At 38.7% G+C, this 14,852-nt stretch overlaps 2 protein-coding genes across 2 annotated transcripts in view; one reads left to right on the top strand and one right to left on the bottom strand.

Moving 5' to 3' along the window:
• Positions 1-3,048: 3,048 nt before the first annotated feature.
• On the bottom strand, positions 3,049-8,234 carry LOC139921431 (stomatin-like protein 2, mitochondrial). Its single transcript, XM_071911658.2, has 10 exons — positions 8,104-8,234; positions 6,658-6,810; positions 6,444-6,543; positions 5,630-5,688; positions 5,407-5,508; positions 5,021-5,155; positions 4,648-4,792; positions 3,824-3,903; positions 3,579-3,707; positions 3,049-3,466 (listed from the first exon to the last, which is right to left on the bottom strand). The coding sequence occupies exons 1-10, from the start codon at positions 8,149-8,151 to the stop codon at positions 3,377-3,379; spliced, it is 1,041 nt and encodes a 346-aa protein (XP_071767759.1). The 5' UTR covers positions 8,152-8,234; the 3' UTR covers positions 3,049-3,376.
• A 2,434-nt stretch (positions 8,235-10,668) lies between these two features.
• unc13bb (unc-13 homolog Bb (C. elegans)) overlaps positions 10,669-14,852 on the top strand; it is an 85,689-nt gene continuing 81,505 nt past the window's right edge. Inside the window, exon 1 of the mRNA XM_078285953.1 lies at positions 10,669-10,837. Within this exon, the coding sequence (XP_078142079.1) occupies positions 10,816-10,837 (22 nt within the window). The 5' untranslated portion in view covers positions 10,669-10,815. The remainder of the gene's footprint in view (positions 10,838-14,852) is intronic.

The following is a 14,852-nucleotide window of genomic DNA, read 5'->3' as shown; positions in this document are numbered from 1 at the left end:
CAAATCATCCTAAATCATGGCACATAATTTATGTTGAGTATGGAAACAAATCTGTTGAAGACAGCCAACAGAAAAGTGCCAACACATGCCAGAAATTCCCACCTCAAAATGTATTCAATTGAATTTCATGAAATTTTGTACACATACTCTATAGGGTCAAGAAGTTTGTTTGTGATTGGTCCATGTGGGCGTGACCTTTCATATAATGCTTATGATTTCAGAGTAGTCCACCATCTACTACTAAATTTGATGAACCCTGGACCTCTATGTGGAGTCATGACACCAAATCGAGAGCAAATCCATCAAAGTAAGGCTGAATGCAGTAAGGCACTTTGTTTCTCCATTGCATGTCACAAATATCAAATCAATATCAAATATCAATATCACAGTCAATAGTGACTGTTGTACAGGCGATGATTTCCCCCCTCCACCCCACTCCCCTCTATTAGGCTGACCTATAATGAGAAAAAAAAAAAGTATTCAGTGTTACAAAGCAGCTCTGAATGCAGGAGTCTGCACATGAGGGGCTCGGGAGCCACGTATCCACAATCAGAGCCCTCGTCCGGGGCTGAGGGTAAAAAAACATGATTGGAAGCAATGGGGCTTAGGAATAGCGGTATACCTATGGGTAAACCTATGGGTTTATCTAGGTCAATTCCTGACTAAAGGTAAGGAGGGATGTTAAGATTCCTAAAGAAGTCTACTATGGCCTCTTGGTTAGAAACAGCTTCTGAAGTGTACAGGTTAGAATAGAAATCTTTGAATTTATCAGTGATAGCATTTTGGTCTAAAGTCACCTCACTGCCTTTTGTATATTCTCCAGTAATGAGCTGTTTGGCCCTGGAGCCTCTCAGTTTGTTTGGCCAGTATCTTCCCCGCTTGTTCACCATGTTCCTAAAAGTTACTTTTCTGCCTGTTGTGTAGAAAAGCAATCTCCATTTTCAGGTTTTAAATTTATATAAAGCTTTTAACCTGTCAGTCTTTAACATCCCCAGGCTCCTTTTTGTACTATCCTCTATAATGCCAAGTGCAACCTTTGAAATCAATCTGATGGTAAATTTTAATATATAGTATATTAAAACACATTAGTGGTAAATCCATTTTACAGCGGCTCCTCAATAAGGTCTCTTTATTATATGGTAAATTGAATAATGCATGGCCAAAAAACAGTGACCCGATAGACAAGAGGTCACCTTTAACATCCAGTTTATTTATTTTTTAAATTACACTGTGGGAATTTTTCCTTCATCAACAGACAGTTCAGATTTTCCAAACAAAATCCTGATAGTGGATTAGTTTCCAGTGTGCTGTTCCATTCCATCCTCTTCTAACATAACAGGGTTTTTCATATGCAATACGGCTGTTTCCATACACAAGTGCTTTGCAAAAAAATAATTGACAGCCCATCCCACCATATAGGAAGCTGTCTGGAGAAGTCACTTTACTTCTTAAGAGTCTAAAATAACACATGGAACCATGACATGCCAATTTAATTTGGCATATTTTCCATAAACCTTTAATCATCATCAGTGAAAACTGTGAACTGCTCACTGTGGCTGGATTGATGAATTTAAATGAAAATGTGTCCTAAAACATAAGAAGTGAAATGAAATATTCTGCGGTTTGGAACATTTGTTACCTGGACTGAAGTTTGAATAACAACTGTAACTGAGAAGGCATCATTTCCCCATTCATTTTCCCCACAACAAAGGACAATTATCTGCTGTAAAACAGTACAGAGGTTCAAGAGGATATTGGTTTAGCTTTATTGCAAAATAACGTTAGGCCAATCTGTGTTAAATTATATGACTAAATGTGTCGGGAAGGTTTCCACCATCACTGAGGGGAAAGTAAACACCCAGCCTGCCAGCTGTAAAACATCCGCTGAGTAGCTGCTCAGTCTCAGAGAGAGAGAGAGAGAGAGAGAGAGAGAGAGAGAGAGAGAGAGAGAGAGAGAGAGAGAGAGAGAGAGAGAGAGAGAGAGAGAGAGAGAGAGAGAGAGAGAGAGAGAGAGAGAGAGAGAGAGAGAGAGAGAGAGAGAGAGAGAGACTACTTCTAAACAAGCTGAAGACATCAGCTGACACATTTTCACTGATCACAAGTTATTTGAAAAAAATGAAATAAATTAAGTGGGGATAACATGGGACGACATCAAATGAGATGGCTTGTTTGAGTTGTTTATAAATAAAATGTCTAATGGCCTAGATACAATCTATGGGTTTTTTTTAACAGGCGTTTTTAAAACAAAGGTTTGAATGACCGCTCATTAGCTAATGGACCTATGAAACCTGAACAGTGAAAACTCGGGCCAGCCCTGGAAAACACGTCGCAAGAAGAGAAAACTTTCATCACAATGGTACGTTTCACTTTTAATGAAAACCTTTTCAAGTGGAGAGGCCACATTCAAAACCTCTAGATCTCATTCTATCAGGTTTATGCCCCTCTGGTATCAATACTCCATGTACATACTGTATCTCACTAGGGCTGCAACTAACAATTATTTTCATTGTCGATTAATCTGTCGATTATTTTCTTGATTAATCGATTAGTTGTTTGGTCTATAAAATGTCAGAAAATGGTGAAAAATGTCGATCAGTGTTTCCCAAAGCCCAAGATGACGTCCTCAAATGTCTTGTTTTGTCCACAACCCAAAGATATTCAGTTTACTGTCATAGAGGAGTAAAGAAACCAGAAAATATTCACATTTAAGAAGCTGGAATCAGAGAATTTTGACTTATTTTTCTTAAAAAATTACTCAAACCGATTAATCGATTATCAAAATAGTTGACGATTCATTTAATAGTTGACAACTAATTGATTCATCGATTAATCATTGCAGCTCTATATCTCACCATATGTGGTGCAGCTATGATGCATGAGTAGATTTACTCATAAAATAATTCATTTAGGACTAAACTGCTGATATACTGTATACTGTACATACAACATCTAGGGCAAGAAATTACTACTAAATCCCAAAATTCGGCATAATTTTCTCCGTTTTACCAGCTTGCCAAATTTGCTGGTCGAGTTTACAGCCTCACCAGCCACAGTCAAAGTTTACCAGCTTTTGGCTGCTGGCTGGTGCTAATTTTCCTGACAACATCTGGCCAACATAAACAACGGTCAACGAAGATTATGAATCCTCTCATAGCTGTGATTTTCCCGGCACTCCGCGGCTCGACATCCCAAGAGTTCATGAAGTTTGTTGTTTTTCCTCCTGCCTGTGGAGTCGGAGGCTTGTGTCCTCTGCAGCAGACGGTGAAAAGCCCTCGGAGCCCCTTAGCTGTGAAAACCGGCTTCTTCTGGTGCCTTTTTCTGCTCCGAGTCCTTTTGAAGTCCTCCGTTACTGAGCCGACGCCGACTGGCTCGCAGACTACTCGCTCTTCTTCTCCTCCTCCGTTTCTGGCATCACGCTCTCTCTCTTTGGGCTCTGCTTGGCCAGAGTGCTGTAAATAGTCATGGCCTGAGGGCGGGAGTGCAGGATGAAGACTGTTACTGCTGTGACTGAAGGCAGTGAGATATGCAGAAGTAGCCTGCTCACACACACACACACACACACACACACGTATACATACCTGTGTGACCATTCCGCTGATGTCTCCCGTGTTAGAGGGCAGCAGGATGGTGTTGGACTCTTTGGCCAGGTTGGAGAAAGCAGAGACGTACTGTTCAGCCACGCTGAGGGAGGCGGCCGCGTTCCCGTTCTGTCCAGAACACAACAAAAATCATCACACTTACAGCAAAATACTCTGAATAACTTCAACAAATAACACTGTGATCACGATTATCTAAATTATAATCCGATATAAATTCACTTTACCTGTTCGGCCAGAGCGTCCGACAGCAGACGGATGGCCTTGGATTTTGCCTCTGCTTTGGCCAAGACAGCCTGGGCCTCGCCTGGAGGAAACACAGCAGAGCGGTGTGTCAGAAACCATCTGGCAGAGCTCAGGTCCAAAAAATGTCTAATCACACAGAGCACCTTGCAAAAGTATTCAGACCCCTTGACTTCTGGCATGTCGTGCTGTTAAGTTTCAAAATGCATTTATTCAGGATTTTCAGTCTGAGTTCTAGGCAAAGCACTCATCCATAAATTAACTACATATCCCATACTGTGCTTAACTTTTCTGACAGAGTCCAGCCTACACACTAAAACCCACTGAGTCTCATTAAGACCAATTGAAGGGACCTGGTCTCATCTTTGTTAGCAAGAAAGATGAATAAAAAAGAAAAGTTTCAAAGGAAAACACTGTTCACAACCACTAATACAATATGACATCTAGTAACAGATGATTTTTGTAAGTGTGGCAGTTTAGCCCAAACAAAGAAAAGGGGTTGAATACTTATGCAAAATAGATTTCTGTTATTTTACTTTTATACCTTCACATACATTTCTTCAGTTTTGTTTTCAAATTGATAGAACAGAGTGCTTTGCATAGACAACTCAGACTGAAAATCCCAAATAAATGCATTTTGATATAACTTAACAGCACAACAAAATGTGCAAAAAGTCACTGGGTCTGAATACTTTTGCAAAACGCTGTACATAACCATCTGGAACATATGAATGATATGAATACAATTGAGTAAGCACTTACATTCAAATCTGCTGTAAATAGAGTGTGGCTCATATAATGCACCTACCAGCTGCTTTATTGATCTGCTCCTCTTTCTGCCCCTCAGACGCCAGGATCTGAGCTTGCTTGCAACCCTCGGCCACATTAATGGCCGATTCCCTCGTCCCTTCAGACTCCAGCACCGTGGCTCTCTTCTTACGCTCCGCCTCCACCTACACAGAGAAATAACCAGCTATGTGATCAAACTTTTCTGTAATGCACTGGTATCAATGCACTTGTATCAATGCACTTGTTCAAAAATCGGATGGTTTTATTGGTTAGAAATGTATATTTACGCCTACTAGTGCAGCATGATGTCACCATTAAAGATACTCTGTGTTTTCCAAGGAATTAAAAATAATGGGAATTAATTTCATGGGAACTTTAGCATGACTGCCTACCTGCATCTGCATAGACTCTTTGACGCGAGGTGGGACGTGAATATCTTTGATTTCATATCGGAGGCAGCGGATTCCCCAGTCGTCTGAGGCTTGGTTGATGGAGTGGACTATGTTGGAATTAAGGGACTCCCTTTCCTTGAAAATCAAAAATCAGAGAGGTGTAAGACGGCATGTTTAACACACTTATCGTTACTAGAATACAGAACAGACGCTCTTATCCGTTGTGACTTAGAATTAGTGCAACAGTAAAATAGGTGAAAACTGCTCTAGCATCAACAGGATAAGGTAGATAATTCAGAGTGCCATGAAAACAAAAAAAGTGCCACAACATTAAACAAGAAAAGTAAAGTGAAAACATCACTCCTATCAGCAGTTCTGTTTCTTACCCTGAATACTTTGTCCAGTGTGAGTTTGCCCAGTTCTGAGCGCATGGTGGTCTGTGCCAGCTGTGTGACGGCATATTCTGGATCCTCTACACCGTAACTGGCCTGGAAACAAACAGAAGTGATCAAACTCTGTGAAATGCATTTATGTGATTAGAGAATAACGACACAATGAAGTGGACATTTCGTCTAGCATTTAAAGCAGTTATCATTTTTGCAGGCATACCTTAAAGGGGTCTAAGATTCTTAGGTAAAGGACTCCGTCAATCTGTAGTGTCACATTATCTGTAAACACAAAGAAATGTCTGTTGATCTGACTACAAGGACTCACATTCATTCATTCATTCATTCATTCATTCATTCATTCATTCATTCATTCCCCCTTAATTTAAACAGAGAAAGCAAACTCTAATTTACACGTGCAACATGCATACAGAGTAAATAGACAAAGGGAAGAGTTCATTAATATATAAATGTATATCAAGCACTATTACAAGATATAACCTGTATGGACATTAAAGGGCAGAATAGACAAAGAAAATTACAAAAAAAACAAACATTTATCCAGATTTGCATGCAGAATTATGCCAAATTGTGAGGACAAATTAGGGCATCTTATTTTATATTTTCCAATTGTTCCATCTGGAATAACAATTTTCTATAGACTTGTATTGATATTCAGTATTTTAAAGACTGGACAACTTTGGGATCTAGTTTGCTAAACTGTTTGATAAGAAAATATAAATCTTTCGGGTTGATTCAGGAGCTTTTATGACATTTTTTATTTGAGAGTAGCATCCACCATGAAACGTGTTATCTGGGATGAACCATCAAGAACACCAAATCACTCTGACATTTAACAATGCCTCCAATGAATACACTCGTTGAAAGTAGACCACCTTTTAATTAAATTGTGTCCCACAGGCTGAACAGCATATTAATTACGAATGTGATATTTTGTTGATTGATTACCACATGGAAATTATCTTTATCCTTGTCCCTCCACCAATAATGGAAAAAAAAAACACTCTGTTACTCACCTAGCGATACTGCAGATTGCTCCGGGACATCGATAACAATCTCTTTGAGACTTTGCACATAACGAATTCGGTCAAGTATGGGAATAAGGAAGTTTAATCCCTAGATGAAGGAAAAGAGGGAAAAGATATATAGAGCATTAGAACCTTTCCGTACTTGTAGAATATATCTGACACTGTGAGGATGTAGGAAACCGGTGAAAAGAAGGGACGGTACCGGCTCTAAGATGCGGTGGAAGCGACCCATCCTCTCCACCACCCAGGCCTCCTGCTGTGGCACAAACAGAACCACGGTGTTCATGGGCAGGCTGGATGCCCATCGCTGCTGCGCCGGTGTCGCCCACAACCGAGGCACCGTCCGCTGGCCTGTCTACAGGGACACAAAGTCACACATTTTGATCAGTAAACAGGTCATTTCTGTGTTTTGTGAGTAGCGTGCCAAGTCGATGATGATCAAACACCAGTGATTACAAGAAGATACGAGTCATTACAGGGACCAAATTAAAACTGACATCAATCCACCACAATAGATGAATTTAAAGATTCCATTGTTTCCTCTGTATTCATTTAGCAGTGGTGCGCCACCACAGCAAGGAAGTTACCACTACTGCTAGAGAAAATGTTAAATTAAAATTAGTATTGGAATTCAGTCTTACTATCATCTAAAAGTGTAGTCCAAATGTTTTATAAATAATTATTTTATTCTGATTAAAAATAGGGATGGGCGGATATATTGAAATTCTATATATCGCAATACAATACGCATCGTGGGGCAGAAAAATTTATCCATTTTACTCTGCTTTAGTAATTACAAATGAGGCAGCTTATCCATCACAATTTCACTCTCCATCCAAATTATATTATTTGCACTTTGTAATGACATTTTTAAATTGTTGTTTACATTCTAGCAAGCCAATGTCATTGCTAGAAAGATTTGTGGCTCAGAAATAATTCTGCACAGTCACACTGTCACTGAACTTTTATTTATCACATCGTATCATGGTTGTATCGAAGCGTGAACCACATATCGCGTATTGAATCGCATCGTGAGATAAGCGTATTGTCCCATCCCTAAATAAAAAAACATTTTTAGCACTCCAACCTCAACTTGAAACATAACTTAGACCCAGACAGCAACAGATATGGGACAAAACTAGAATGATCCCCCCAAGCACTACAGCTGCATAAAACTACAGAGGAAACACTGGATTCTACTATGGCATTTACTACATGGTAGAAGCTATACAAACTATAAATGATCATCCAACTACACTAAAGCTAGCAGTGTGGATCGTCATGCATGTCTGTAAAATACCTATATAAGAGTATAAGAGTTTGCCATAATTATAGAGGGTTTATGATAACTAAAACTAATTTTACAACCAGAATGAATGGTCAGCGTGTCAGACTGTACTACCTGAGGTAAGATAACAAGATCTTTACCTCCTTTACTTTACTGTACTACGGATTGAATGATACTTATATCGGAATAAAGAGTAATATATCGTGGAGGAACACACGGGTGCTACTGAAAGGACGCCAAGGAAACATCAAGTCGTGACCAGCGCTGATATCTCACTAGGAAACAACTCTTTAAGACGGTTTGGACACAAGCTAGCAAGCCGCCGGTGTTAACAGTACCAGGAAGTAAAAACTCTTCTACCTGCAGAAGCGCCCCGCCGGTCCGACACAATAATGTCCGTAGCATCATCAAAATGTATGTGATTGTCTGAAGTAGATTCAGTAGTTTTGCAGACTGGACTTTATCCCAACACTGGCTCTGCGCTCATGTGTGACCCTTCACTGAGCACGAGCCAAGTTACATCACTGGTGCGTCGCTGAAACACTCCGCCTGCCGGGGGAAACAAGCCGGACGGATATAGTTCCTGTTCGCGTCGCGTATATAATGATAATAATAATAATAATAATAATAATAATAATAATAATAATAATAATAATTATAATTATAATTATAATTATAATAATATTTTGATAATATCTTGATAATATCTTTCTTTCTTTCTTTCTTTCTTTCTTTCATCACTTCCTTTCTTCCTTGCTTCCTTCCTTGCTTCCTACTTTTCTTTCTTTCTTTCTTTCTTTCTTTCTTTCCTTCCTTCCTTCCTTCCTTGTCCCAGTACCCTTACATCACTTATATCACTACACATACATTTTATTATATCACTACACTACAATACACAACACTATTATTACACCAAAAGTTGTTTCGAGAGGGAAATATTTCACAGCATACACAGCTGTGGTCAATTCTGGAGAATTGCTCTCTAAATAGTTTGTTGTTGTTGTTGTTGTTCTTCTTCTTCTTCTTCTTCTTCTTCTTCTTCTTCTTCTTCTTCTTCTTCTTCATAGTAGTAAAAGTTTTTTATTCTGCACTGCCTGCAACTTGCCTTGCCTTTCCTAGTAGTATCAGTACTAATAGTAACTGTAGTAATGATGGGTGAAGTAGTAGTGGCATCATCAGTATTATTAGAAATATTGCAGCTCTTTGAGAAATACAAACTCAAATATAAGAAAAGAGAAGAACCAGTATGTGTAGTAATCATTTCCCTGGATCCTTCACACCCCATGAAAGTGTGAAGGAAGTTTTTTGTATTCCATCCAATCATTTAGTAAATGTTTCAGTGCTCCATCCATGCAGTGACGCATTGAATACTTAGGGAGGTGCTGTAGGTTTTGTTTTAGCCGTGCTGCAGCTCTTCCTGACCTGTAACCTCTCTGTTGTTGTGTGTGGTTCCCTGATGTGCTCCATGGCTCTGCATGTGTCCAGCAGAGGACTCTTCTGGATGGGGTCTAGATGGGCAACAACTGATTCAGCCTCAGTTTGTTCACATCCGGTCAGTCATACAGTTCCCAATCATTCTGGGTGGATTATGCCAGGGCCCTGAAGACAGTTTTTTTCTTATTTATGTAATGTTTTTCAGTTAGATGTGATTGTGAAATCAAGAAGATCTTCACTGAGCACAATACAATTTACACAGGAAGCCCCACTGGGACAGATTTCTAATGGTGAGGTGGTGAACAAGCCAACTGGAGTTTAGGCTGCAATACAAATATGCCAAAAGTTGTTTTTTTTTAATAATCAAAACAAAGACAATCATATGGTTCTGTATGGAAAAAGAACTGTAGTTCTTATAATAAGTAGAAGAAGTAAGTAGAAGTAATATATATAGTACATATATAAGTGATATACAACATCTGTATACAAATGTCACATCAGTATACAAATATCACAGAAAAACTTTCAAATATTGTGCAGCTGCTATAGGTAAAACAAAAAAATAAAAAAATAAAAGCACATAATATCATAGGAGATAAAATATTACTATACAGTATGAAGTAATTATAAACTCATTCAGTACCATCCACTCACAATAAGTCACTATGGGAATATTATAGTGATACCATTGAAGATATATATACAGTATATATAAAAATACCATACCATACCATCACTATAAACTTACTATTTAGTACCACAGACACTCCCTATGGGATTATTGCAGAAATATTATGATCATTTTTCTTTTCTTTTTTTTTCTTTCACCTGTATTGGCAAAAATTTGTTATGCATGAAAAATAAACAAGAACAGATAAATATATGAGTACGCACACTGCAAATTATAAAAAATAAAATAATATCTATACATAAAATAAAAACAAGGATAGCGCTAAACCAGATTAAGTAGATACATCCTGAAATAGTTTGTTGTAATAATTAACAGCAGACACACTTTTCTTACATATTCCAGAGACCGTATTAAAAACATAAAATCAATCAGAAACACATATAGAGGAAATAGAACATTTTTACTTAAGGATACGAAATTTATCAATCGAGATTAATTATGAAGTTCACTGAGTTCACACTGCGTTCAAAATACTTAGTGAAATCTTTACATTTCATTTTAAGGGTCTTATAACAGTGTTTGGTCTGTCTGTGAGCTGTGCGTCACCACCTGTTCCTTCAACCTGTCAGAGCGGCACCGTTGTCGTTGATTGGTCAGATTTCTGCAGCCTGCCCCGCCCTCTTCGGCAGTACCGCAACCTCATTGGGCACGCCAGACGCCAGTAACAAGTATGCCGGCCCCGCCCTCTTATCTCGGTGCCCTCAGGTTGTTCGTAGGTTTAACCTAACGAGAGTTTTTAGTCATGGCGTGCCCGTGGCGGGGGGCTGTTGCTCTCTGCCGAAGTCCAGCATCTTTAAACCACCTGTAAACAGACAAACCGACGAGAAGCCGATGAAAAAAACTAATTTAAAAGACATTATAATGTTACCGCACAGAGTAAATCTCCTCTGAGAGCCTTTGCTAACTGTGAAACTACTGGATTTGTCGCTGCTGGAAGCGCTTTTGCCATGTCTTTACTGTGTGTAAGAGGTAAGTTTTTCTTCATTTCGGTTGGAAACGACAGGTGAAAAGACGTGAGCGAGGTTAGTTTGAGACGTAAAGTGCCTTAGTTTGATTTAGTTTAAACTGATAACTTCTGTGAAATCCTACAAAACAGGTTTAGATACCCCCCAGGGAGGAGAAGTTTTACATTTGTCCGCCGTGATTTTCCGTGTTGAAAAGCTGCTTTCTTCCAGTATTTTGAACTGAAAGCGATTAATACTTGAGTCTGATCTTATAACTATGTTATCCTTATGTTGTTAGAGCCACCAGCACTGTACCAGCTGTTAACTCAGAGCTGCCACTGACTTGTGTGCTGACTTGAGATACCACACAATATGAGCAAACAGCAGCTGTTAGCATAATTTGAACTTTTGAAATTATCAGTTTACAACAATATAGTTTAGAATTAGAGTTACAGATTGTGAGCAACATCAAACTGGTATTAAATGTGTGAAAATCAGGGACCATTTTATTTAACTTTAATTTTGACTTGAAAGATGAACAAAGTTAACCATCTCTGTGAAGGCAACAGTAATAGAGCATGTTAAAGAAAGATGGGGAGACTGGTCAGCTCACTCTGTCTGACAAACTCTGTCTGACAAAGATGAGCAGAGGCATGTCTATCAATAAAAGGTACTGTAGTTCAACGGTTCCCAAACTGGTGTCCTGGGACCCTCAAGGGTCCTTCAGAGGGTTCCCCAGGGTCCCCAGCAAAATGAGGGTTTGATTTCATTGTAAAACTTAGAGGAGAATGTGTAAGAATGACTTTTTTCTGTCACCTGTAGTATAAGCATACAAACAATTTCTCATATGGGCATCCATGGAATAAAGCCTTTATCAAATGAGGCTCTGTGGACTAAAGCACAGCAGTCAGAGGTTGTTTGACATGAACAAGTTTGGGGAATCCTTACTCTAACAACCAAAGCACATTAAGCAATCTCCAGATCTGTGACAAGTAGACCAGTGCCCAGCACTTTGGTCCAGTGCTGCAAAAAAAGAGACAGAAAAAAGTTGCAGCCAGCTGAAAGTGGAGCTGCAGACTTTACTCTTAATTGTACATATATGTAGATGTAGGCTAGATGTAGATAAAATGCACATCGGGCTCATGGTTGAAAGTATAAAATAGATTAACATGTACAGTAGTCTTCTGTCTTACTTTAAGAAACATTTGTGTTTCATCAATCCAATATAAGAACCTACTCTTTCACAGGCAAAGTTATCATAACAGATGAGTATTTAGGGGATAGGCTGCTTCATGCCGGGCTGTAATGTATAAAGCTATTTGTGCATGGAACAATCATCCATTACATATTGTACAGAGTAGGAGCAAATCAAGCTTTAAAAGACCAGTGAATATATATTTGTTGAAAGAGTATAATTAGGTTGTGTTATTATTATTATTGCTAATTACTAGTTTGTGTGTTTTCTATATAAAGGTAGTGGAGAGAGCTAGAGAGACCCACTCTCTATCCCTCTATCTCCCTCTATCAAGCTACTTGTAATACTACTTTTGCACAGCCTGCTTCAGTATGCACAGAGTGGCTAAAAGCTGTATACTTACTTAACTCATTTGCATAAGTGTTTTTTATCCTGGGATAAAATATTTTAGTTTGCCTTTTTTTCTTCTTTTCTTGCTCTTTCGTTTTCCTTTTTCTTTCTGAAAAATGTGATTTTACATTCACAACATTGACATTATCGTTATTTTGCAGCCAGTGTTATGACATAGTGTTCAGGACACATGGACAACAAATAATACATATTAATAATATGTATATAATAATATTACAAAATGATTAAATACAAAAATTCAGTGTACATCAATAATGCAGTAGTAGGCCAGCTGCAGCATAACTGTGTTGATGTGGCTAGATTGAGCCGCCATATGATGCTTTGTTTCCTATGACAATCAGACTCTATGCCTTTCATAACATTAATGCTGTATCATGCTGATTGACCTTTATGCACTGCTATGTTTATGCTACTTCATATACTTTTGTGCAAATACTGAAAATAGCCCTTGAATAGTGTTTTAAGACTTAAAACTTTTGAAGACTACCTTCCTCAGGATGCTGAACTAATGATTTTTGGTATCTGAAATTGATAGCTGGGGAGGAAGTAGGAACCTGTATCTGAAGATAAAGTTTATTTTTTTGTGTTAACTAGAAATATAGACATTGTGAAAACTATCTTAGACAGGATATGCTGACCACAAAAATACATTGGCATGTCACATAAAACGTAATCATAGCCCTCTCAAGACTGAAATACTATTTGGAAACACTTAAATACACTGGGTTTTGTAGATGCAGAATTTCTTTTCCAAAGGTCTGGTGTAAAATAAGTCTAAGGAATTGTTCCAAAATGTCAAGTTATGTCAGAATATAGCAGTACCCATTTATCTTTGAAAGGACACTATTGTCAATAATAACAGTGTATTAATATATCTGTCAGTCTCCATTCTGGACTGAAGTACCCTTTCCAGTGGCAGCTTGATTACCATCTATCTGCTTGGTGGCTCTTTGTCAAATTGATGGCTTCTTACAGAAATGATGCATGAAATATCACTGAGCATTAGAGTCAGAGAGTGAGCAAACTTGTCTTGACAGAGGAGTCTGGATGAAACTTGTACATTAGTCATTCTTTAAGCCTACAATATGCAACTTTTTGTCTTGAGACAGGAATTGTCTGGTTAGTCCCGCCCTCCTCCCCCTCAGCTGGTCAAGTCCCCGCCCCAGCACTTGTCGCTCATCTTGATAAGCTGTCTTCCTTGAAACAGCATCTAGCCTGAGGCTGAGTTAACCAGCATCTGTAAAGCCTCCACAGGCGAAGGAGCAGACAACAAATGCAGGAAAAAAAACAACAAAAAAAACAATGCTGTTTTTGAACACTCTTTTCTGCCACACATTTACTGTAGCCTCACTATTCTTTGTTACTTCCACCAAGTGTTTCACCCGCGTAGTGTTTGTCTGTCCGTCCATCTGTTAGCAGGATATCTCAAAAAGTTGGGTACGGATTTGCACAAGACTTGGTATGAAGGCTGGCTATGGGCCAAGGAAGATCTGATTAACTTTTCATGTCGATTGGCCAAAAGGGGGCGTGGTGGTGGCTGTGGCACATCACCAAATGGTGCATGACTTCCTTGCGGGGTGTTGTCAGACGTGGCGCAGGTCTGTGCTCTACTGAGCACATTTTCTAGTTTCTGACTGCTTTCCACCATTGTTGTTGCTATGGTTTCCCTGTGCCAAACTTACCGCTGGCCACACAGACAAATGGTGTATACCCCAAAACATCCCGAACACAAAACCAATGCAAAACCAATTTCAGGCAACGGGGGATTTACGTATATGTACACACAGGGTCACACTCTGGGTCACACTCTGACACAGACTGATTTATCATATTTACTTATCCATTTTTTTATGTCCAAAACTTGCATATTGTAGCTTTAAGAAATTCTTAGTACGCCTTTTGTGCCAGGTGTGTATGAGTGAGCTACTGACAGTTTTCTAACATCCTCCTCCCTCTCTTTGATTCTTTGATTGATGCACAACACAGGCAGGTTTTCAGACTCATGCCTCATCACAGACAAGCCTAATAATGTTAAGATAACATTCAGATCCCTCCACCCATACCTGTTTACACAGTCAAGCCACCACCTTCTGTCATGCTCATAAGTTGCTTTAATGTCTTTGCAAAGTTTCCCAAGTTGAATAATGACTATCACAACTTAGATTTTGCCATTAGGTAATGTTGTCATTATGACAAATCCAATTAATTGAAAAAACAAAACAAAAACACAAAAGCAACTACAGTATCTATGTTAAGTATTTGAAATATATTTGAAGACTGATTAAATCTTTTGATTTTACACTCTGTAGACTTTCAGATGTGGCACGAATATTAGCAACATAGAGGAGCTTGTGTTTTTCTCTTTCAATCTTTTGGGTTTTTAAAGGAAAAATCCACCCTCTAATACTCTTACACTGTTAGATATCATCAATTT

Source organism: Centroberyx gerrardi, chromosome 2 (genome assembly GCF_048128805.1).
Source record: "Centroberyx gerrardi isolate f3 chromosome 2, fCenGer3.hap1.cur.20231027, whole genome shotgun sequence".
NCBI lineage: Eukaryota > Metazoa > Chordata > Actinopteri > Beryciformes > Berycidae > Centroberyx > Centroberyx gerrardi.
This window is presented reverse-complemented; position numbering and strand designations above follow the sequence as displayed.

Excerpts from the sequence above, each read along its gene's own strand:
- LOC139921431 (XM_071911658.2), bottom strand. The coding sequence starts at position 8,151 with ATGATGCTACGGACATTATTGTGTCGGACCGGCGGGGCGCTTCTGCAG. Across the intron at positions 6,811-8,103 it reads CCGGCGGGGCGCTTCTGCAG|ACAGGCCAGCGGACGGTGCC; the intron begins GTAGAAGAGTTT and ends GTGTCCCTGTAG. Across the intron at positions 6,544-6,657 it reads TCCACCGCATCTTAGAGCCG|GGATTAAACTTCCTTATTCC; the intron begins GTACCGTCCCTT and ends TCCTTCATCTAG.